The 23,981-nt window shown below is 38.4% G+C and overlaps 1 protein-coding gene across 2 annotated transcripts in view; it reads left to right on the top strand.

Moving 5' to 3' along the window:
• Positions 1-23,981, top strand: part of ipcef1 (interaction protein for cytohesin exchange factors 1) — a 93,497-nt gene that overhangs the window by 45,008 nt on the left and 24,508 nt on the right. For both annotated transcript variants that reach the window (XM_059986055.1, XM_059986056.1), the window contains exons 2-9: positions 1,282-1,332; positions 1,576-1,609; positions 1,843-2,012; positions 5,489-5,562; positions 8,555-8,626; positions 13,986-14,053; positions 14,172-14,263; positions 16,558-16,924. In XM_059986055.1, the coding sequence (XP_059842038.1) occupies positions 1,282-1,332; positions 1,576-1,609; positions 1,843-2,012; positions 5,489-5,562; positions 8,555-8,626; positions 13,986-14,053; positions 14,172-14,263; positions 16,558-16,924 (928 nt within the window). The remainder of the gene's footprint in view (positions 1-1,281; positions 1,333-1,575; positions 1,610-1,842; positions 2,013-5,488; positions 5,563-8,554; positions 8,627-13,985; positions 14,054-14,171; positions 14,264-16,557; positions 16,925-23,981) is intronic.

Genomic DNA, 23,981 nt, shown 5'->3' on the forward strand with positions numbered 1-23,981 from the left:
CAAGTATCCTGGTGAAAAACACAGGGGAGATAGAGGCAGAACCTCTTTAAACAAGAGGCTTGTTCTGAAAAATCAGTGAAAATACAGTCAGCTGAAGTTTTTAAAGAAAGATTTGATAGGCATTTATGAGAAAATATTTGTTGTGCTACAGGAAACAATTGAGGAAATAGAACTGCTTCAACTGCACTACAAAGTGTCGGTAAGGGACTATGAGCTAAAAGCTAGCTTTGTGCTGTAACTTTATCATTTACCCTTTAAACAACATCATTAAACTAATTACCTGGTCATTAGTATATACTACTTCTGGTCCACTTTGGTAATACTACAGTATTTGGTAATATATTACCTCTGCATCGGAATTTCAAGAGATTGTGAAAGGAAAAACTATAAACGCTGTATTGTGGTGGTAACTCTAAAATACTTCTGTTGAGCCTTCAGCTGTCATTGGTTCATTAAGGGTCGAGTGCCAAACATCCTCATTGCCAGATGACAAGATCAAAGGTAATGCAAAGACTATGCTCAGGAGGTAGAATATCACAGAGGGATGTTAAAGTGGGAAAACCTGTGGAAGAAGTAGTTTAACATAGAGGTGCGAGGTCCACGATGCTACAAGACGATCCGAACTTTATAAATGGGGAAAAACTAGTAACCGCTGAGAAATGAGGAACTTTACTCTTCTAAGTACATAAATCTCTAAGGTTCTTTTGGGATAAATTGATTTGATCCAGAACAAAAAATGTCAAAGAACTTGGTGTCATCCAGTTGAAGAGGTGAATGAAACCTGAATTTCACAATATCTGTGCAGGTTTACATGGTGTTGCATTCGAATAAGCTACTTAACAGAGTTCTTCAACAACTTGCAAATTTGAGTTTTGCTTGCTGGTTGAATGAGGTTCATATTTGGTGAAGAGACCTACAAGGACACACTGCAGACTGGGATCTGCTTTAGCTAGTTCTGAGAAAATAGTTTGAAAACTGCATGAACTTTCAAGGTCAGAAAACAATGATATTTTAGGTGACAGAAACTAAAACATTCATTTTCATCTGCATTTGGACAACAATTTTATGATTTTGCAAAGATTGTTAAGACTGTAAAAGAAAAAAGCTTGGTATAAAGTACAATGTGTTTTGAAGTACAACAACACAACTCAAACTCACCAGATTGCTTCCCACCTCCTTGCTCTGCTTCCTGTTTGCAGCTCACAGCCAAGCTCAGTTTGTGATGTGTTAAACCGAATCTAACATTTTTGAAGTTGTTTTAAAATTTATTTTTTCTTGCAGTCTGCCTCAAGTTCAGTCGCATCTGCAGGAGCAGCTAATGGCAGCCCAGCTGTAAGTATGCATTTGCATTTGGAAAGTGCTCTGACCCAATATCAGCCTGAGTGTGAGATCAGTGTAAAGGCCTGTCCACAGGATGTTCACTGAAATCCTCACAGTTGATTCTGTTTTTGTATTTTGCAACAGTAGCGGCTGCTAGATATCAGGAAAAGTGCTTATCACTGTGTTGGCAGCTTGCGTAGCAGAGCTTCAAACATTAAAAGCAAGCAATACATGCTGTTCATTTTATCTTCATAGGTTTCACTGCGTTCAACAAGAAGGAAGACTCGAGGTAACTTTGTTGTGCTGCTCATCCCACATAGTGTAGCTGATAAGATCACAAAAAAGAGAAATGCTCTGTTGAATACTCCTGATTTGAGCTGCTTTTGTAATTATAATGGCTTGAGGATAAATAGTTATTTAAAAATGTTTTATATAAAAGTATCTGGTGGAATAAATTCAAAGTGTGAATTTGGTTTCAAATTCTGCAGCTGCAGAGGGCTTAAGTAGATCTGCTCTTTGTAGGAAGCTCAAAAATGAGCAGAAGAAGAATTTCCTGCAAAGACCTTGGCCGTGCTGACTTCCAGGGATGGCTATATAAGAAGAAGACCAACAAGGGCCTTATTGGCAACAAATGGAAAAAGTACTGGTTTGTACTGAAAGGGACCTACCTGTACTGGTACACCAACCAGGCTGTGAGTATACTCACTTCTAATTGCCCTGATATTCCTGTGTTTTCACTTTAGTCCAGACTTGATTTATTCCGTGCAATGTACTGTTTTAATCTCTTTCAAGTTAACATTTAACTACAGTTAAGGGAGTTATAAATTGCGTCATGTCAGAAACGTGGGTTCTCATCTTCTGTCAAGGTCAATATAAAGAAAAACTGACCTGTGAACAAAGCAAACTGATTGAGAGTAGAGCTTCAAATGTGGTGTACGGAGTTTAGTAAGGGATTTGACAAGATTCCCATTGAAAGCTTAATAAGAAAGTCAGGAGGCATGGGATCCAGCGAAACTTGGCTGTATGGATTGAAGTTTGGTTTGCTCATGGAAGGCAGAGGTTGATAGTAGATGGAGGGTGCTCTGCCTGGAGATCGGTGACCAGGGGTGTGCAGCAAGGGCACTTTCTGGGGCCCCTGCTCTTTGTGATTTTCATAAATGACTTGGACGAGGAGGTGGAAGGGTAGGTTAGTAAGATGACATGGTGATTAGTGATGTTGTGGATAGAATAGATGGTTGTCACAGGTTACAATGGAACATTGATAGGATGCAAATCTGGGCTGAGAAGTGGCAGGTGACATTCAATCCGAAGTTCAAATTGAAGATAGAATTCTTAGCAGTATAGATGAACAGAGGCCTCTTGGGGCCACATCCACAGGTCTTACAAGGTTGTCTCACAGGTGGATTGGGTTGTTAAGAAGGCAGATGGAGTTGGGGGATTGAGTTCACTAGGTAATGTTGCAGCTCTATAAAAGCCTTGTTAGACCACAACAAGTTTTGTGTTCAATTCCAGTCTCCACATTATGGAAAGGATGTGGCAGCTTTAGAAATGGGTGCAGAGGAAACTAATCAGCATGACTCCTGGATTAGAGAGCTTGTCTTTTGTCAGAAACTCCAAGTTTCTGACTAAAAAAAAAAGTACTTTAGGAAGATATATTTTGTGTGAAGAGTTTCCACAAATGCAGGTAGGTCTAGAAGCTTGGCCATATATTTTGTATAGGAAAAAAAAGACTGGCATTTACAGAGAACATGGCAGGACCTCAGGATGCCATGAAGTGCATTCAGGCCAATGAGTCATTTTGAGCAGCATGATAAACACAGTAGTCAACTTACATGAGCAACACTCTCACAAAGAGCTGGTCAGCTGGTCCTGGTGGCGTTGAATGAGGAGCAAATATTAGCTGGAATACCGGGGATCTATCCCATGCTCATCTCTGAAGTCTTTTGAATTGATTTGAGAAGTCTGCTGCATGAAAATTGAACAAATTGGTAGCACAGTGAAGTAACCAAACTCATTTGGTTCCTGATTTGTAAATTTTTAAAGGTACATGATGTGTGTGTGTGTGTGTGTGTGTGTGTGTGTGTGTGTGTGTGTGTATATACACATATATAGAATATTTTTTTCTGTGGCCTCCAATATTCAAGAATACCCAACAATAAGCATTCCCACATTTAATCAGTATGGTATTCATTTATTTCCAAATATTAAATCATATGGCTGAGGTTAGTCACCATCCTACATAAGTAGGTTATCCCTATCATGTGGAAGACAAAAATCAAAATTTTAAAGTAAAAGGCATTTTTTTAATGATGCATTGTGATTTTGGAGGTTTAAGTTGGTGCAAAGCAGATTAGTTACTAAAACTTGATCGAAATCTAAAGTTTAAGTAGGGTGTGAAGATGCAGACAACACCAGGAAAATGTTAGGTGAGACTTCACCACTAAATTATTGTGATTTGACAGTGGATTCATTGTGCACTTACACTTGTGTAGGATTTTGGTGAGAAGCAAAATCATTCACACTGGTATAGCATTTGCAATGTGTACATACTCTATACAACGGGATAGAAGGCGGAACTGGAAAGGCCAATTATTCATGATTTTAATGGCAGTGTTGCCATATTCACGAGTCAATCTTCTGGAAATGATACTAGTTCTGAAAATGACACACACAATGGGTCAAGCAGCATCCTTGGAGGGAGATGGACAGTGGATGCCTTGGGTTGAGACATTTTGTCTGGACTTTTTCAATAATCTGGACTAGCAAACTGATGACAGGTCTCGACCCAAAACATTGACTGTCCGTTTTTCTCCATAAATACTGCCTGATCTGCTGAGTTGCTCCAACATTTTCTGTGTTGCTCAAAATTCCAGCCCCTGTGGCCTCTTCTGTCTCTCAGTTCTCTTCTCCTCTCGTGCCCATCACTTCCTTCTGGTGCCCCTCATTCTTCCCTTTCATCTATGGTCCACTATCCTCTCCTATCAGATTCCTCTTATTCAAACCATTTGCTCTTCCACCCGTCACTTCCCAGCTTCTTACTTCAGTCTCCCTCCCCCACCAACTCACCTTTTCCCTCAGCTGGTGAACTTGTACTTCTCCTTCCCCCACCCTCTTAGTCTTCCTTCTTCCCCCTCCTGATGAAAAGTCTTGGCCCAAACTATTGACTGGTTATTGCTCCCCCCACCCCCCCCCCCCCAAAGTTGCTGCTTGACTTGCTGAGTTCCTCAAGCATTTTCTATATATTGGTCAAGATTTCCAGCATTTGCCAAATCTCTTGTGTTAATGTTATTGAAATGAATTGCTAGCTTCTAAGTTTTTATTCTGGTAATTGTTCAATTTTTCAACAGGCACATTATTTACAGAGTAAGTTTTTAAAATGTGTAAAGTTATAAAAGTGTTAGTTATAATATTTTATCATTTTAATACAATACGTTTTCCTATGCGCAAAGCAGATAAAGAGCCGTTAAGAATGCAAAATCATTCAGTAATTAAGATATTCCATGATAGCATTGTTTTTGAAAAAGCTGTCTTCCCATTCTTCTCATTTCCATGATTATCTTGAATATTTTGAATATACTTAATAGATCAGTTCATAAAAGTTAATAGTATTCATTCCTCTGGCCAATTAATGGTAATTTAAGTGATCAATAATTACCTTCCTGATCTATGAAAATATTTGCATAAAGCTTAACATGTTCTACAAATGGTTCTCTATTTACCATCTGGATGCAGCATTAAGTTCAAAAACCATAAAGAAGAGGTGAGACAAGTGCTATATGTAATGTTTAAAACCACAAGATGAATTCTCTGCAGAGAGCTTTGTGGGGAGAGGGAATAGTGAGACAAGAATTAATTTGAAAATCTTCATCAATAGTTGTGTTCTGGGTTGTTAAGCCATGGGCAAAAATTAAAGGTCTTTGATTGTTCTTCTGCTGTGCTTGTGAAAAATAGATGTGTGCAAAATAATTGCACTGTGAGGTGAAGGGGGAGTTTCCTGACATTATAGAAGTTTGGTATAATTTGCCTTCACACAATCTTTGCTCTGGTCAGGAGTCTGTGTTTGATCAATTTTGAAGTTTTAATTGATTGAAACACAGGTCTTGACAAATCAGGTAATTATTATGCTTTTCTTCATGAAATCAAACCATTCTTTTTTCCTTTTCCACAGGCAGAGAAAGCTGAAGGCTTCATTAATTTACCAGAGTTCAAAATTGATCAAGGCACCGAGTGCAAAAGGAAACAGTAAGTTGTGCACAAATTTACAAAGCGAAACATATTGTTTTATATGAAAACAAAAAATGCAGGAAATACTCACTAAGTGAGGCAGTATCCTGTACCCCTGAGAAGCCAATATTTTAAATCAGTAACAGTTCACTGAGTTAGAAACCCAGCATTTTTTTATGTTACAGAGAAGGAAAGAGTGGAGCGAACAAAGGGTGTGTACATATTATGATGGAGACCATGAAAGACTGAATAATACAAGTTGTGGTGATGCCAGCTGAGAGAGGGAACTGAAGTTTTGTTAATTGTAAATTATCTGCCAGAAGATGTGAATTGAATTGAAACAGGAAGAGAGAGAAGAAGAATTCTGAAGAATGAGGAGTGATCTAATTGAAACCTATTGAATGTTGAAAGGCCCCAATGGAGCAGATGTGGAGAAAATATTTCTATAGTGGGAGAGTCTAGGACCAGAGGACAAAGCCTCAGAATAGAGGGATGTTCTTTTAGAACACGGATGATGAAGAATTTCTTTAGCCAGAGAGTGGTGAATCTGTGGAATTCTTTGCCATTGGCAGCTGAGGAGGCCAAGTCTTTATGTATATTTAAGGCAGAGGTTGATAGATTCTTGATTGGTCAGGCATGAAGGGATATGGGTAAGAAGACAGGAGATTGGGGCTGAGAGGAAAATTGGATCGGCCATGATGAAATGGTGGAGCAGACTAGATGGGCCAAATAGCCTAATTCTGCTCCTATATCTTATTATCTTAAAAGATAGAGGGAAAAACAATGCTGGAACTGCACACTAGAGAACTAAAACACTGCAGATGCTGGAAATCTGATTTAAAAATAACAACACAAAACTAGAATTACAGTTTGGGTATGATCTTTGGAGTGAGGAACAGAGTCCATGTTGATTGCATTCTCAGAACTAGCTGTAATGCAAGTAGGTCAGCGAGGTAAAGGAGTTTGGTTTTGAGGAGGACTGACTGGGCATCTATTCAAGGAAGAATGAATGGAAGCTGAGTCTAAAATGAAGATGTCATATTCCTTTTGTATAGAGACTTTGTAAATGATTATTCTACAGGCCTGGCCTTTTCACCAAAGTAAGAACATGCTTACTAGAGTGAGAGAGACAAGAAGTTTCACCATTGATATGAAGAATTAATTGGATGGGGTTTGCTGAGTTGTCCTTTCCAGAATGATTAAACAGAATGATGCTTATCACAATTAGCTTACAAAAATGAGAGGTGGTTTCCTTGAACCTGAAATGCTCATGGAACTTGTCAAATTAGAAGTACCAATGGTATCTGAAACCAGTGATCACGGTCTCAGAACAAGGGGTTAGGCATACACAACCGAGGTAGGAAGAAATACCTTGATTCTGAAAGTGGTGAGTCTTTGGAAATGCCTAGGAGAGGAGACTCGGTCAAGAATATATTCAGTAATACCATGACTAACTCTTTAACTTAGCATCTCTTTCCTACGATAACCCCATATCCTTTGATTCTTTAAATAACCATGAATGATAAGGTCATGAATGGTCTTATTGATTAGCAGAGTCAACAGAAGAACCAATGGCCCATCCTGTTTGGTTTCTTATGGATCCTGGAGGTTTAAGGAGCTGGGATATCCAAGATGAAAATGAGTTCTTAGGCCCAGAAAGCTGTCAGAGTTGTGGAGGATGTCAGAGGCTGCAGAGACATTGGTAGGAGCAGAATAGATGAGATATTAAGGACAGAGTGAAGTTAGGCAGAAATAATTCTTTGGGTCAAAGATGTACTGAAGTGATGGTCTACAAGTTAATCCCTTTGGCCCACCAAGTCCACACTAACCACTTCTAAACACATTTACACAGATGAGCACTAGTCCTGTTTTGTTCTTCCCATGATCCCATCAACTTCCCACAAATTCTGTCTCCTGCCTGCACAAAATGGCTGCATGATGAAACTGGATCACCTGGATGAAACCCACACGATCACAGGGAAAATGTGCGGAATCCACACAGACAGGGGTTGAACCTAGATTGCTTGAGCTCCTATCTGTACTAATATGGTCGAAGTATATAATCTAAAGTACAATGTAAAACTGTAACTTTAAAATCAATCCACAACTTAATGTAATGTTGTTTTCCACCACAGAAAGGAACCAAGACACTAAAAATGAAACTGGAAGTGGAATGATTCTAAATTTTTAAAAAATAGAACTACTTGTAACCAGGCCACAGTTAAGAATAAATGTTACTGATCAGGCAATAGACAGTGAGTGGGTTTCTGCTGATAATACTCAATCTCACAAAGAGCTGTTCCTCCCTGTGATATTAGTCATTACTATGCTCAAAGGTAAGGTTTTCATAATGTAATCATGAATGCATGGAAATACGGAACAATAAACGTAAAGCAATAGTGATGTGAGTTGAGCATATTCAGAACTTAGTATCACTTGAAAACAACTTACAAATTGAGCTGCAACTGCACAATGAGAGTGCATACATATACTTTCAACATCTTTGCAAAATGGAGGCACAAGTCACAGCAAGGGAGGAAACAAAGGCAATGAGTTATCTCAAACCAAACACAAAATCAAATTTCCAAATAAACTGGAAGAAAGAAGTTACACTCAATGAACAGACTTTGCCAAATGTTTTTGGAAAAATAGATAAAAAATGAATATAAACCATGTAAGGCAAATACAGTTTTTTCTACATGGGTAAAGATAAAATGCATATCTGGATCAGCTTGTTTATGTCCAAATGTGATGACAATAAAGAGCCCTTTAAAAATGCAATAAATATTGATGCAGATATTTTAACCATAGCATTTAGAAATTGTCATTTTGATTTCATTTGAAACAAACAAGTTTCAGAATGTTTTTACAGATTATCTTAATTTTTAGGTCAAGAGCAATTTTGGAAGTAATCTGTTAGTTTGACCATCTATGGTATAATAGTAAAACTTGACAAATTCTATCTACTTAAAATGTTTCCTTTTAATATAATTTATTTTTTCAAATCAAGTGCAATAAAGGCCAGCCACGCTAAACTCAAGAGCTTCTACTTTGCTGCAGAGAATGCTGAAGACATGGGCACGTGAGTACCCTGTGGTGACACACTTTGAAAGTTGGGAGGCAATACTGTAGTATGTTTATTATATGGTGGGTTCAGTGTATCTTTCAGTTTTGACCTATGTTCTATGAAATCCAAGGCTCATGCTAAATAAATTCAGAGGAGTTGGAAAATACAAAGTATGTTGTGATTAGGGATTGCTAGCTTACAATCTTAAAATTCAGTGGGAAAGTAAAGATTGAGAAGTGCATAAATTTCCAAGGTAATGAGATTGTAATAAAGAATAAATCAGATGAGATGGCTATGAAATTAAACTTAATTTCATCACTAGTGAGAATTTAAAGAGAAGGGATTGTGCAGAACACTTTCATAAGATGTATAATGCGGAGTTAAACTTACAATCACTCTGTTTATTCAAAATTACATATTGTGTATGAATGCTTTTCTTGAGAAGCCAATAAATAAGGAGAATAGAATTCAATAAAAAAGTGAGATAGTCATAACAGAATTTATTTTTTAAAAAGAGAAGTAAATAATTAAAAGAAAAATAAAAGTTAGAGATGACAGGATTGTCTTTTAGACAGAAGTTTCTTCTAGTGTTCTCTTCAGAAGTATCTCTTTAAATAGATAGTTAAATGAAAGTCTTTTTTAAAATCTGTTCTCTGTGGAAGCTTGGGTCTTAACGGGAAAAGTGTTATATAAAACAAAACAAAAGAAAGAACCACCTGCACTTGCAGTGACGTGGTTAACTCTACCCACAGGGCCATGATTTTAACTCCCTTCCAATGGAAGCTTTCCCAATGGTACAAATCGTTACTTCCAACTCCTTGGTGCTAGTATTTCAGTGAATGGACCACTCCTTCGTAGACACACATGTTTTTTTCGGCTGGCTGTTGTCTATCCACAATTCTGTCTCTGTGCCAATTTCCATGATTATTAGGAGCAAGAAAACTTGTTGATGAAGTAATATAAAAATAGAAACATGACTTTACAGAGATTTTTAGGGAAAAATTACTCACTCACTAAATATTGATGGTTGGTGGTGAAAAAAGAGTTGCTTGATTGAAGTGCATGATGCTGAAATCTTGCTTTCAAGCAAAAGCAGTAATTCTGTAAGATTAAAGGCAGAATGAGTATACAGTAGTTGTTCAGAAGTTTTTCCTGTTGCACTTATAGTTGTAGCTTTAGTAAATTTACTTCCTTGATCTTCACTACCATTTGCCAGCTGAATTATACTACATAACCTACTGATGGAATTGAAAAAGCCAAAGGAACTGTTGAGGTCCTCAAAGCAATGCCAAATAAATAAAAGTCCAGTAGAGCCCTTAGACATCACAATAATTAGGCACGACTTCCATCACAACACCAACACCTGCTGATATTGGGAATAAAACCAAAAACTCCAATCTCATCTTTGCCTGATATAACCATATAACATATAACAATCACAACACGGAAACAGGCCATCTCGGCCCTCCTAGTCCTTGCCGAACTCTTAATCTCACCTAGTCCCACCTACCCGCACTCAGCCCATAATCCTTCACTCCTTTCCTGTCCATATACCTATCCAATTTTACCTTAAATGACACAACTGAACTGGCCTCTACTACTTCTACAGGAAGCTCATTCCACACAGCTATCACTCTCTGAGTAAAGAAATACCCCCTCGTGTTTCCCTTAAACTTCTGCCCCCTAACTCTCAAATCATGTCCTCTCGTTTGAATCTCCCCTACTCTCAATGGAAACAGCCTATTCACATCAACTCTATCTATCCCTCTCAAAATTTTAAATACCTCGATCAAATCCCCCCTCAACCCTCTACGCTCCAATGAATAGAGACCTAACTTGTTCAACCTTTCTCTGTAACTTAAGTGCTGAAACCCAGGTAACGTCCTAGTAAATCGTCTCTGCACTCTCTCTAATTAATTGATATCTTTCCTATAATTCGGTGACCAGAACTGCACACAATATTCTAAATTTGGCCTTACCAATGCCTTGTACAATTTTAACATTACATTCCAACTTCTGTACTCAATGCTTTGATTTATAAAGGCCAGCGTTCCAAAAGCCTTCTTCACCACCCTATCTACATGAGACTCCACCTTCAGGGAACTATGCACTGTTATCTCTCTGTTCCTCTGCATTCCTCAATGCCCTACCATTTACCCTGTATGTTCTATTTGGATTATTCCTGCCAAAATGTAGAACCTCACACTTCTCAGCATTAAACTCCATCTGCCAACGTTCAGCCCATTCTTCTAACCGGCATAAATCTCCCTGCAAGCTTTGAAAACCCACCTCATTATCCACCTCCTACCTTAGTATCATCGGCATACTTACTAATTCAATTTACCACCCCATCATCCAGATCATTTATGTATATTACAAATAACATTGGGCCCAAAACAGATCCCTGAGGCACCCTGCTGGTCACTGGCCTCCATCCCAATAAACAATTATCCACCACTACTCTCTGGCATCTCCCATCTAGCCACTGTTGAATCCATTTTATTACTCCAGCATTAATACCTAACGACTGAACCTTCTTAACTAACCTTCCATGTGGAACTTTGTCAAAGGCTTTGCTGAAGTCCATATAGACTACATCCACTGCCTTACCGTCGTCAACATTCCTCGTAACTTCTTCAAAAAAATTCAATAAGGTTTGTCAATAAGGTATGCACATGAATTCAATTCCCTGAAGGAATCACTCAGTGGGACTCCCAGCTAATGCCATAGAAACATAGAATGTTTCTGGCAAGGAAATTTAAAAATGTTAATCCAAATCAAGATGAATTAAAATTGTCCTTTAGTCTACACTCAGTGTCCAGTAGAACATTCCAAGAGAATACACCAGCCTTTCTCAACCTTTTTGCCCTGAAGGAACCCTTGAAATAATTTTCATGTCTCAGGGACCCCTGCACTAAAATTATTAAATCTACAGCTTCCAGTATGATAGTGTGATCAGTAAGTTGTGGATATAATAATACAAAAATAACTGCCAATGCTCTTCTGATAAGAGATTGAATTTTTCACCAGCCTTTCTTGAAAAAAAAACAGGTAGTTAAGCTTAGTTTACCTTTCTTAAAATTAATCTCTTTCTTTTCCTTTCATAAATTTTAACAACTCATAAGGCAAATATAATAAATTTCTGTTAAACTGGCTTAAGCCAAAATGGGATTGTATTTTTCTAAAGGTAGGCTCAGTAGATTTAATTTAAATAAAGGTTGTAAATTGATTTTAATTCATGCTACTTACAACATGAAAATGTATTGACAATGTTAAATAATAAAGTTACTAAAAACCAGAAGCCAAAGCAATATGAATAAAAATATAGCCTAAGACACAATTTTATACAAGGATTTGAAAAAACATTTTCTTACTAAGTGCTCAAATATCATCCTAGCATGTGAAACTTGTGCTTGTTTTTTGCTGCACAAATGCTCAATTTTGGGCCAAACGTTTGATAAGCACGCACGGATTTCAACTGAAATGAGACGATCTCTATCCTTGCTTTTGTTGCTTGGTAAACAAGGGAAAGCTTGCTCACACATGTATTATGTAACAAATGAGAGAAAGGATCAGAAAGTCTGAAGTCTTATTGAAAACCACCTGGAAGAACTGCAGGACAAAATTGAACAGTATTTTATCTTCCTTTCAACACACGTGTATAGCTGAGTGAGGGACCCTTTCTCTAAATCTCCTGCTTAGCCTGAGAACTTGACTTTGAGAGAAGAGGAAGAACTTGGTGAGCTGCACACAATTTGAGATTTACTGATCTGCCCCTGCACAAATTTCTGTGAAGGAGTATCCTGCTATTCATAGTAAAACAGTGAACAATTTGCTCCAGTTTTCATCAACAACAACAAGGTCCTGGAGAAGGCTCAGCCTTGAAGCACTGAAGTCACTTGGCTGTTCAAGCAGCTCCGCTGGCCAAGCCATGGACAACTCCAGGTTACCAAAAGCAGTTCTCTATGGAGAATTCTCTCAGGGCAAGAGACATGGTGGTGCCCCGCACAAGAGGTACAAAGACCAACTTAAGCAGCAGCTCTCTCAGGCAAATATAGAGATCAATGAGTGGCAGAAGCTAGCTTTTGACAGAGACTGCTGGAGAACACTGATCTATGGTACAGCCAAGATATTTGAAGAATCCAGAAAAGCGACTGCTGAAGAGAAAATGAGACACAGGAAGGATCCAACTACCCAAACAGCAGCTGTTTCCTGTCCCTACTGCTCCAAAACTGGCCTCTACAGTCACCAATTATTGTGCCATTGCTCCTGAGGAATCTTCTTCCCTCCTGATCTTCACAAGTGAAGAACTAGTCATTATCATTGTTGAGCATGAAACCTTTTAAATTTCTTGTACAGCTCTTGTTCTAGTATTTTACCCACTATAATTTTACATTATTAGGTTCTCACCAATTGTGTGACTCTTCCTGTTTAGGGTAGTAAGTTCTGCTACTAAATAATTTGCTTCCTTGGTCCTTTTACTGACTGACTTTATTAACAAAAGCTTTGCTCTCTTTATTTTGAGATACCAGTAGCCATTTAAAATAATCAGCGCTTTTACCTGTCATATGGCTATGATTTATAGTTAAGTGTCTTTTCAATATTGCTGGAGCCATTGCTACATCTGTAAGTTGTTTATCACAGACTGAGCACAATAAAATAGGACAGCTTGGATCACCAGTCCATGTAAAGCCCATTGATAAGTAGTTTTCATTGCAAAGACGGACCTTTTTTTGTATCCGTTGTTGCACTGGTGCAGTGAAATGACTCAAAAGATTGTAATTCAAAAATTGCCACATTGGACCATCAGACATGTCTGTAAATCACAGGGGTTAATAAAATATAAAAATAGGCAAGTCCGTTCAATGCTCATAAAACACACTTCACGCTCCTCACATTCCTACCATCCTCCCCTCCGTGCAAAATAGTGCTCATCAAATATCAATGACCTCCTCTGTCTCATGTCAAAGCTGAGAATCGACACAACCAAGTAAACACTGCCCTACTGCGGACTGCCAAACTGGGCTGAGAGACCGCTAACAAGGTTGCTAACAGGTCTGCTTGGACACTGCAAGTGCTGGCATCGCACGTCATGCATTCAAACAACGATGTTTATTTTTCTTTAATCACCATCTCTCATGGAACCCCGGTTGAGAAACCCTGGTGTACATTGTATGTTTATCATACACGCAGTTTGGTATTTTTATTGCTGAGATCTGGGCACAATGCCAAAAATTTTTGACTAGACTTTTAAAGATTTGATAGAGAATAATGCATGTGTTTCATTGATTGCGAATTTACAATTGGGAGGCAAATTGGTAAATTCACTGCTACTGGACATTGAAGGTACTCACAATTCTCATTATTCTTTCAGCTGGATTAATAAAATGGGATTAGCTGCCATTCAGTATGTCCTACCAGCCTCGGAAACTAAAACTGAAGGTATATGCTCTTCTCAGTAACAGAACAACAATCACTGAAGTGCCCATTTTGTTTTATTGTCTGTTTTCTGATGTTCTATAAGCCTAGCTGACTGGAAAAAATGAATTCCTTCTTGTAGCAGAATGTTGGAGTGAGAGTGAGCAGGAAGATGGAGAACCTGCAATGGAGACACCTTCCTTATCACAAGCATCGCAACTACAAGAATATCATGTGAGCATCAAGCTATATCCATTTGAAGAAAGTCCTGTATGGCTGTTCTGGTACCCAGATGAATTTCTCCTGCTCAGGTTTGAGCAGAACAGAGAGATACAGCACAGAAGCCCTTCAGCCCATCGAGTATGTGCTAATCTTTGAGCTCCCACATAGATCAATCCCAATTTATTCTCCTAACGTTCCCAACAATATCATTGATATTCTAGTATTCTCTGACACACTGGGGACATTTCAAAGTCGCCAGTTAATCCCTTAACCCTTGCCTCCTTGGGACATGGAAAGAACCAGGACCACCTGGATGAATCATGGTGAAAGTATGCAAATTCCACACAGGCATTTCCGCAGCTCAGCACTGTAATCTGGATCTCTGGTACTGTGAGCTTGTGGCTCTGCAAGCCACAGCACTGTCATACCCAAGCTTGCAACTTTGATTAAAATGAGTCCACATCGGGTTTGTCACTATTTGACCAACCTATCTGAAGTCCTAAAGTGTTTTGCTGCTATTTTTCAATTTGACCATGTAAAACATCTGCATTTTAGTGGAAAAAGCAAGAAATCAACTGTTTTGAATATGTACTGTAAATTATTCAGCCATTCTAATGAAGAACATGCCCAAGTTTTTTAAAATTGCGTTGATCTGCCATCACTGTGCAACAAATTTTCTTTTGGCCAGTTATAGCTTAATCTAAGTTATAAAATGCAAAGTTAAATCCAGGTCATCAAGATTTTATGATTTGGTGATATCATGGTATTTGGTTATAAGATTGACAGATTGAGAAAGTTAATACTCTGACATCAAGGGTCATAGAAAAGGCTCTGAGTGAGAGATTATGCAGGCTTAAATTTCAGCTTTCAAGATGAGAAGCTAAGAAGGTGAGTGCAAAGGAAGTTTCTGAGGAATAAGGGAAAATTACAGTGGACGCCACGACAACAATGAAGGACACTAAAGAAGTGAAATAGAAGGAAGCCATTTAAACCTTGTAGTAACATAATACTTCACATGTCAGACACATCCTTTTTCTATCATCTGATACAGAAATGCAAGCAAAGTATAACATTGGTCTCCTTATGCAAGAAAAGAGAAGGTTTGCTAGACTCATACCTAGAACAAGCAAATTGTCTTGTGGGGAAATATTAGACAGGTTAGGCTGGTACCCAAGATCCTGAGGGGCCTTGACAAGAAGGAAAGGGTGAGGATTTTTCCTCTTGGAAGCCAATCAAGAACCAGGGTTCACTGTTTATCAATAAGTGTTCCCCTCTCCCCCTTTTTTAAGGCAGATTCTCTTTTATTTCTGAGGATTATGATCTTTTAAACTCTGCTTCCTATCTACTTTGGGGTAGTCTTTGAATTATTTTAGGCAGAGGTAGACAGGTTATGGATAAGAGGGTGAAAGTGTACCATCAGTAGATAGGATTCAGAGTTTAGTTTGCAGGTGGATAAGTGGAGCAGACCTATGGATCAGAGAGGCCTACTCCTGCTCCAAGTTGTGTGTTTGTATACATATGTGTAATACTGTACATATGAAATTAGCCATATTCTTCATTATAGCATTTTGCAAATATTGAAAGATATTGTCTTTCACTACATCAGCTTTTTATACAAAGCTTGAATGCAGTTTAGAAGTGGAGGAAGATATAGAGCTAACCATGAGGTTAGATGAATTGATAATGTCTACAACATAGTAGAAAGCCATAAAGAACAAAACCATTAGGATATAGGATAACTATTCACTGAAAGAAATGAAAGGAGCTCTTTCTGGAGCAGCAACACCATACCTTGCAAGAAGAGAACAAACATGTTAACTGATTAAAAAAAAAAACAAATAATAAATGTACAGAACTGGCTTGTGATGTTAATGAATAGATAATCACGGTATTAATAGAGCAAAGTTGAAAAGTAACTCAGCAGTGCTATCTTCGTGATGCAAGTTCCACTCCTAGACTTGAGTGTGTACTGTAGGTGCACTATTATAAACTGGACATTATTGCCTTCAACTAAGATTTTAAGATTTCATTTCTGTGGTTCCACTAGATGAAAAATTTCCCAGGCATTCAGTCAAAGGAGACAACTTCACCTACTGCCCTGAGTCATCCTTCTCCTTCTACCCTGTTTGGTAGTAACTTGTTGACCAAACTTTTGCCCAGATTTAGTTAATGTTAAAAAGTTTTGAGCATTATGATATGATATTGCAGGAATATATACGGCCATAGATTAAATGCCTTTTATAATGCAGATAATATGCATGATTTAGAATAAACTTGTAATTGTCCTGAATTTTCCAATTCCACAGGAACCTTCACTTCAATCTCCATTCACATCCAGCGAAACATCACTTTCGTTTTGTTCAGCAAGCAGGGCATCATCCACATCCACATTGGCAGCTTCACTGTCGCAATGTTCCTCGCAGGGAAGTCAATCCTGGCCTGACGATGTTAATTCATCACATAATGATATTGAAAGACAGTCCTTAACATCTGAGGTACAAAACAGTGCAGGATCATCACAGCAAGTGACATGTGAAAATGCTAAAGATGAGCTGAATAGGATTACTTCTGCATCAGATGAGAATATGACTGCAGTCATAACACAGTCTGTTGTTGCTGGAGAAGGTACTGAAAATTCAGGACACTCAGATGTTTTAAACACTTGTGAGAAAGGTAAGACTATTAGTTCATTTTAGTTCCAAAGATCTTTCCTCTATTTGCTTTTGAACAACTAAGTTTCTGTTGGAAGTAAGATTGCATGGATAGCAGCTGCTCTTTGAAAACCCTAATGAATGAATCAGAAAGCGAAGAATACTGGAATATCTTAATTATTATTGAGGCATCATGGCCAAGTCTTCCCTATGTGAATGGATTGTAGCATTGCAGTATATACTGTACATGTGGTATCTCACTGAACATATATTCATGGTGACATCATCTGAAGTCAGTTAAATCCACCAAAACATTAAGTCTGGGAAGAGTGTTTTCATCTACATTAGCAAACGTATGCAACCAATCAGAGTGCTCAACCTTCTTTCCTTTCATGTTCTCCCTCCTATCCATTGCCATGAAGAAAATGCACATGATGGTCAGTTTGGCATTTGGTATTTCATTGTGTGAAAAGTTTACAAATAGCTTACAAAACGTTTGCAAAAAAGATAAGTAATTATGTTTAAATTTAAACCTAACTAAAAATACCTGGAAACCAAAGCTGGTTACTTCAATGTGATTCATTTTGAATGTGAAGATGGTGCCGAAATGCTGGTTTAAGGCTGATGTATTGAGAATCCAATCTTCACAATGGCAGTTTTAAGGAGTTTGTACAAAACACATAGAACTAATTGGAGTTATTATGAGGAATGTCTGAAATACGTCAAGGCTAAGTTAATGAATTTTATTAATTTTAATGAATAAATATTAGAGATTGGTTTTTGCATAATCTTAAACACAAAATAAGTTATATGTATGACAAGAACTTGTACGCATTTACACAACTGCCTTTCAAATCAAAATGCAGGATTTTGCTTTGTCATTCTCTAGTTAACGTGGGAATGAGTTGTATTTATCATATATAACAATCTGCAGCAGTTTTGAATCTGGATGTATCTCCCTGAACTTGTAGGTAAAACCCTGAGTAGGCATGACCAGGAATATTGCTAAGTGTGCAGCAAACAGCATGTATTTTTAAAAAATGTTTTATTATTTGTGTTTCATAGAAATAGGAGTTACTTAGAGGGACATGGAAATTGTGTTGCCTTTCCAATAATGATGTGTGAGGAGAATCCAGCAGGCCTATGGCTTCCACCCTTCCTCATCTCCCAACCCCCCCCCCCCCCCATCAGCCCTGCATCAAATAAATATTAAGCATGTCAAAACACATGTTTTAGTGGCCTCGTGTATTAAAAATTATTTGACTTGTGCCCCAAGAAGAGATCATATTGAATTTGTTATGCACATCCCTGTTCTCCTGCTCTCTGGTTAACCAATAACTCAGCAAAGATGTAGGGAGGAGAGTTCCTTAAAAAGGAAATTGTCATCAATGATTTCAGCCACAATGCCTGCTACAAACTTTGCAATAGTTGCTCCAATAATGAAAAACAATGTCTTCTCCATAAGGGTAAGGCGATGCATCCAATTTTATTTCCTGCATTCCTCTGATCATTTGAAGAGACATCTACATCTGGGTCCTTGTGCATAAGAAACAAGGTTCTTCTACCTGGTACTTACTTCTCCAAAGCCCTTGCCGTGACATTATTAAACCCTGGAGTTCACTCCCTCCCATGTCTCCAAGGTCAGAGTGCAAGCTTGAGCACATGCCTGACATCGCAATCCATCTTACCCACCCCAAGCCTTCTGAGGGATCCACTCACTTTAACAGTGCAGGCTGGCATTAATTGCTGCCAGTCACTGGGGAAAGTGAGTCTCCAAAAAATGTCATGGACATTTAACTTCCTACTTAAGAAGCAGGCTTTTTCAGGAACTGTCCAAGCAGACACAAGTTCAGATCTCCAGACAAGGCAGAATCTAGTAGGAGGTTTAGCCTCAGAGCTGGGTAAGAAGGGAAACCAAAGAGTCAGCTGAGTTTCACTATGAGTAGCAAATAAAACCAAAGTCAGCTAACTTCTGTGGAAACCAACAGTAAACATAGTGGAAGTTGTGCCATGAAGAATGTAAAAATGGTCAAATTTCCAAAAAATAAACAAGAAAGATCTAGTCCTACTTAATTGAAATAACAAAGACAGAAAATGTTAGAAGCACATAGTTTGGGTAGCATATATATGTGTGTGTGTGTGTGTGTGTGTGTATGTAACATCAATAATTTGAATAAAACTTTTGGGAAACTTTCTAGAGGATTGGGTTAGAGAGGGAAGAACTGTGTGCAAAAGAAAAGCAGATGACTTGTGGAGAGTTTTATAATTTAATTGCATGCAGAACATAGGATATTATCACTCTTGGTTAGTGAGAACTTATGCAACTTGTTCATGAAGTGACCGACTCTGATAACAAAAGTATCCTTGCTTATACTAGTAAGGAATTGAAAGTGGAATCAAGGATGTTGATGACACAAGACTCGAGCTACGTAACTATGAATAGAACTACTTGTAAAAGTATCTCATATGATTTCAGTAGAGAAAAGGTTTTATGAATTTAGCACCGATAAACCTCAGTTAATTGGATATTTTGAGTAAGAGCATGCCACATACATCTGGCACTGAAAACTTTGTTTAAAATACTTATTTTTCAAGCAGGAATATGTATTGTCTGATCATGTTTGTTCTTCTTGCTCTTCCAGGGTTGCAAAATGCTCTAAATTATTTCTTCCGTAAAATTTAGTTTGGTTTTTGTTGGTAGTGTTTTTGAGTTGGATCCTGATATTATAAACAATTGTTTTCTATTCAGTCTTGCTTAAGATATCTTCTCTACTACATACCTGAAACATTGTGTCTAGTTCTCATGAATGAAGTATTGTGCTCATTTTTGTGTGCCATGCTCAAAGAGAAATGTAAAAGTAGCTGATTGTTACCCATAACAATCAAAGATGGGAGCCTTTTGTTATACAGCGGAGTTGGGATAGTTCTCTTCAGTACAAAAGAAGGTTGAGAGATCTGAAATTTCAAGCATAGAGCATCTGGGTGGCAGGTGAATAGAAACCCTAATCCAGTGGGGAAAGTGTCAAGAAACACAGTGCATAGAACAATGCTGATTGAAAAACAAAGTGAATGTGGTAAATTTTTATTATGCGGCAATAAGCAGAATATGGAGTTCACTGCTAGGAGGTGAAATTCAGCCATGACATCCCAAAGTGAACTGGATAACTACCTAGTATTGGAAATCTGTTTGGGAGAGAGCAGGAAAATGGATCTAGCTAGATTTCTTTCGCATGGCGCCAACACAGGCTTCATCAGCTGCATGGCTCCTTCCATACTGCCAGCTTTGTGTGATTATGAATTATGTTAGCCACAGTCACTAACTGATGAGCAGGACATACTACTCAAAATATGAAGATCATGGGGGGCTTGCAGCAATAATTAAATCAGAAAGGGCACTTGGTCCTTGTTGCAAGATTGCTTCTTTAATCTTTTCAAAGTAGACTGTTGAGGCACCAGTGAGTCAAGATCAGTGGTAATCATATAGTCATTCCACATCAAAACCATAATTGGTCCTGTCCAATCCAATCAGTACAACCTTCTCTGTTCCCCTTTTCCCTTGCTTTCAGCCTCTCTTTCTTAAACTGTGCAAAATCTCTTTTTTTTATCAACACAAGTTCTGAGACACTATGAAGTGCAAGAAGAATATATACTTCCCAAAAGACAACATAATATCAAAAGTCACAAAGAATGATAGAATTCGACTGAGAAGTCTAAATCAAACACATGTTCCAAACACTGGGAGACCCCAGTTAACTTTTCACATCTCAAATCAGACGATAAATCTGTCTGTTATACAAGCTGAACTTCCAGTGGAATACCATAAACAGACAGAAATCCAGATCACAGTCAGAATGACAACAATGAGCCTTCCCCCTCCCCCCTCCCCCCAGGAAGTTACTCATTTACAAGAATCCTGTACTTCCTGATAGCTCAGTGTGAAGTACAGTCAGAAGTGTTAATATTAGTTAGGTACAAGCCTTCATAGCATACATCACATATATAAAATAACGTTTGTGTGAATTCTTTACAGCTTTACAACATCAACCACATTCCAAAATTATTTCTGTGGCTGTGAAGCAGTTTTGAATATCGAAATGGTAAACACAGTATAAGTATTTGTTCTCTCGAAAAGAGCTCTAATCACAAAATGTTTTACTCCTTCCACCACTGGTAAAGTGATCTATTACTCTGTTCTCTCCTTTCATTATTTTTTTCAGACTGATTATGATGTTTGCTGGTCAGGTCCCCCTCCTGGTGATTCTCACCCATTTTCTCACCCATGTCTGCTAGACCCTCCCTCTTGGACACTTTCTCAACACTGATCAATGGATTACCCCTTTTAGTGAGTGTAGCTGTGAAAATGTTGGCTCTCAACATTTGAAACATTGTGAATTATAGTTACAGCATGGAACGAAGGACATTCATATATCAGTGAAGTGAAAATGATGCCTCTTCCAAATGCACTGTGAATTAATCCACTCTGATACTATTTCAATGTGATTTCTTCAGAGTTAGGCAAAACAGGTCCTCCCAATAAAGATTTGCTATTAAATATTTCTGATCTGTACAAACGTTCTACAAGGGCACAATTGAGAGCATCCTGACTGGCTGCGTGCGGACAGCCCAGCGCATCTGTAGATGTGAACTTCCCACTATTCAGGACACTTACAGAGACAGCTGTGTCCAAAGGGCCTGAAGGATCCCCAACCACAAACTGTTCCAGCCGCTACCAGCCGGGAAACGGTACCGCAGCGTAAAAGCCAGGACCAACAGGCTCTGGGACAGATTCTTCCACCAGGCCATCAGCATGCTTAATTTATACTGACACAACTGTATTCCTACATTGACTGTCCTATTGTACAAACTACTTTTTATAAATTATCATAAATTGCACACTTAGATGGAGACATAACGTAAAGATTTTTACTTCTCATGGACATGAAGGATATAAGTGATAAAGTCAATTCAATTCAATCAAACTGAAACTGGAATTTATCATTCAACCTGAGAATACAACCACTCTCATCAGTCCTTAAGAACTATCTCGGTTTGCAGACCATCTGATGAGGAAGTTGGAGATCTTAGGAGTTGAAACTTTCTAAATGACTTAGTTCATTATATTTCAATTTGATTTAATGAAACAGCAGAAAAATCCATTTTAAAAAAAGATTTATTTCGCATGCTTACCAAAAGGCTACCCTTCAGGAGACAACTATCGAACAGTTTTCTAAACTGTGGAAGAAAATTCACTTTACAGCAATATTGTTTCATGAATATTTTCTGTTATTAGTTTAATTTTTATTGGAGTACATCATTCATAGTATTATAATGTTAGGTTCTGACTAATAAATCACTTACCCTGGATTTCTTCTGGATTTCTTTGTGTGAGCCCAAGTTCCCATCCCGTTATGTCTGCCAGATACAGAAAACCCTATACACATCCCAACCCCCCCCCCCCAAACAACTTTGCCAACTATCATTGCAACCAGAAACTTTTGCAACCAAATAAAAATCACTTTAGTGCCTCCCCAGCTTTTTGCTTCTCCAGCCTCCCTTCCAAACCCCAAAGAAAAGAGCTCCTGGATTTGAGGACACAGCTTTCACCTCCTCCTCCACTCTCAGAATCAGGTTAATATCACTGGCCTATGTCATGAAATTCGTTGTTTTGCAGCACCAGTACATTGCAATTCATAATATTAAAACAATAAATTACAACAAGAAGTATAAAAGATAAAACTCAATGAGGTAAGTAGTGCAAGAAGAGAGGGGGAAATAGTGAGGTCATGTTCATGGGTTAATTTTTCCATTCAGAAATCTGATGACAGAAGTGAAGAAGCTGTTCCTGAAACATTGACTGTGTGTCTCAGGTTCCTGTAACCTCCTCCTTGATGGTAGCAATGAGAAGGTATGTCCTGGGTGATGGGGTCTACAATGATGGATGCTGCCTTTTTGAGGCATCGTCTTTTGAAGGTGTCCTCGATGCTGGGAAGGCTAGTGCCCTTGATGGAGCTGACTCAGGTTGCAATTATTGTAGAATTTTTCAATCCTGTGCAATGACCCCGCCATACCAGACGGTGATGCAACCAGTTAGAATGCTCTCCACGGTACATCTGTGGAAATTTGCAAGAGTCTTGGGTGATGTACTAAATCTTCTTAAAGTCCAAATTATATAGAGCTGCCATCATGCCTTGTTTGTAATTACATCAATATGAGGATAGATCTTTAGAGATGTTGACTCCCAGGAACTAGAAACTGCTCACCCTTTCCACGGCTAATCCCTAGATGAGAACTGGTGGGTGTTCCCTTGATTGCCCTTTCCTGATGTCCACAATCAATTCCTTGGTCTAACTGATGATGAATGCAAGGTTGCTGTTTTGACACCACTCAACCAGCTGATCTATCTCACCTCTATACACCTTGTCACCATCTGAAATCCAGCCAACACTTCCACTTCCCCTGGATTTTCTTTGGACTCTCTTACCTCCTGAACCCTTTCACTCTGCAAATTCCCTCTTATTTCCCTTAACCTTTCTAAGCCACCCTCTTCCGTAAAATCCATCTTGCACTCTGGATGTGTTAATTGGGCTTTATTAGTGGCACTATTGCTTCCTAATTTTAGGTTTGTGGATTCAGATTCCAATCCAAACCACTATTTTTCTAGAGAGGGTCTCTTGTGTAGTTCTGTACTGTGGTGCTGGCATTGAGGCAAGAAATGAAGCAATTTCTTGTCTCACCCATCAGCATTGTCCCACACATTATGTGGAAGAAGAGCTAGCCAGTGCTCCTCACTGATCTGACCAATAAACAATCTACACTCAAAAGCTTTATTTCTTTTTAAACCCTACCCAGTGAATTGCTCTCCACTTGCTCTTTCCAGTATTCCACATATGATACTGTACCTTCTCTCCATCTCAAACCATGAGCCTCCTTTCTATGTCCAGGCATAGGCTAGTTCATTCTATTTAACAACTGACCCTCAGTAATGGCCATGTTCAAGTTTACATTATCCCTGACATCATTCTTTCTGCAGTTGTTTACAGGAATGGCCACATGCCTTCAGGATTGGTGTATGTGCTATT

This window comes from Hypanus sabinus, chromosome 12, assembly GCF_030144855.1.
Source record: "Hypanus sabinus isolate sHypSab1 chromosome 12, sHypSab1.hap1, whole genome shotgun sequence".
Lineage (NCBI taxonomy): Eukaryota > Metazoa > Chordata > Chondrichthyes > Myliobatiformes > Dasyatidae > Hypanus > Hypanus sabinus.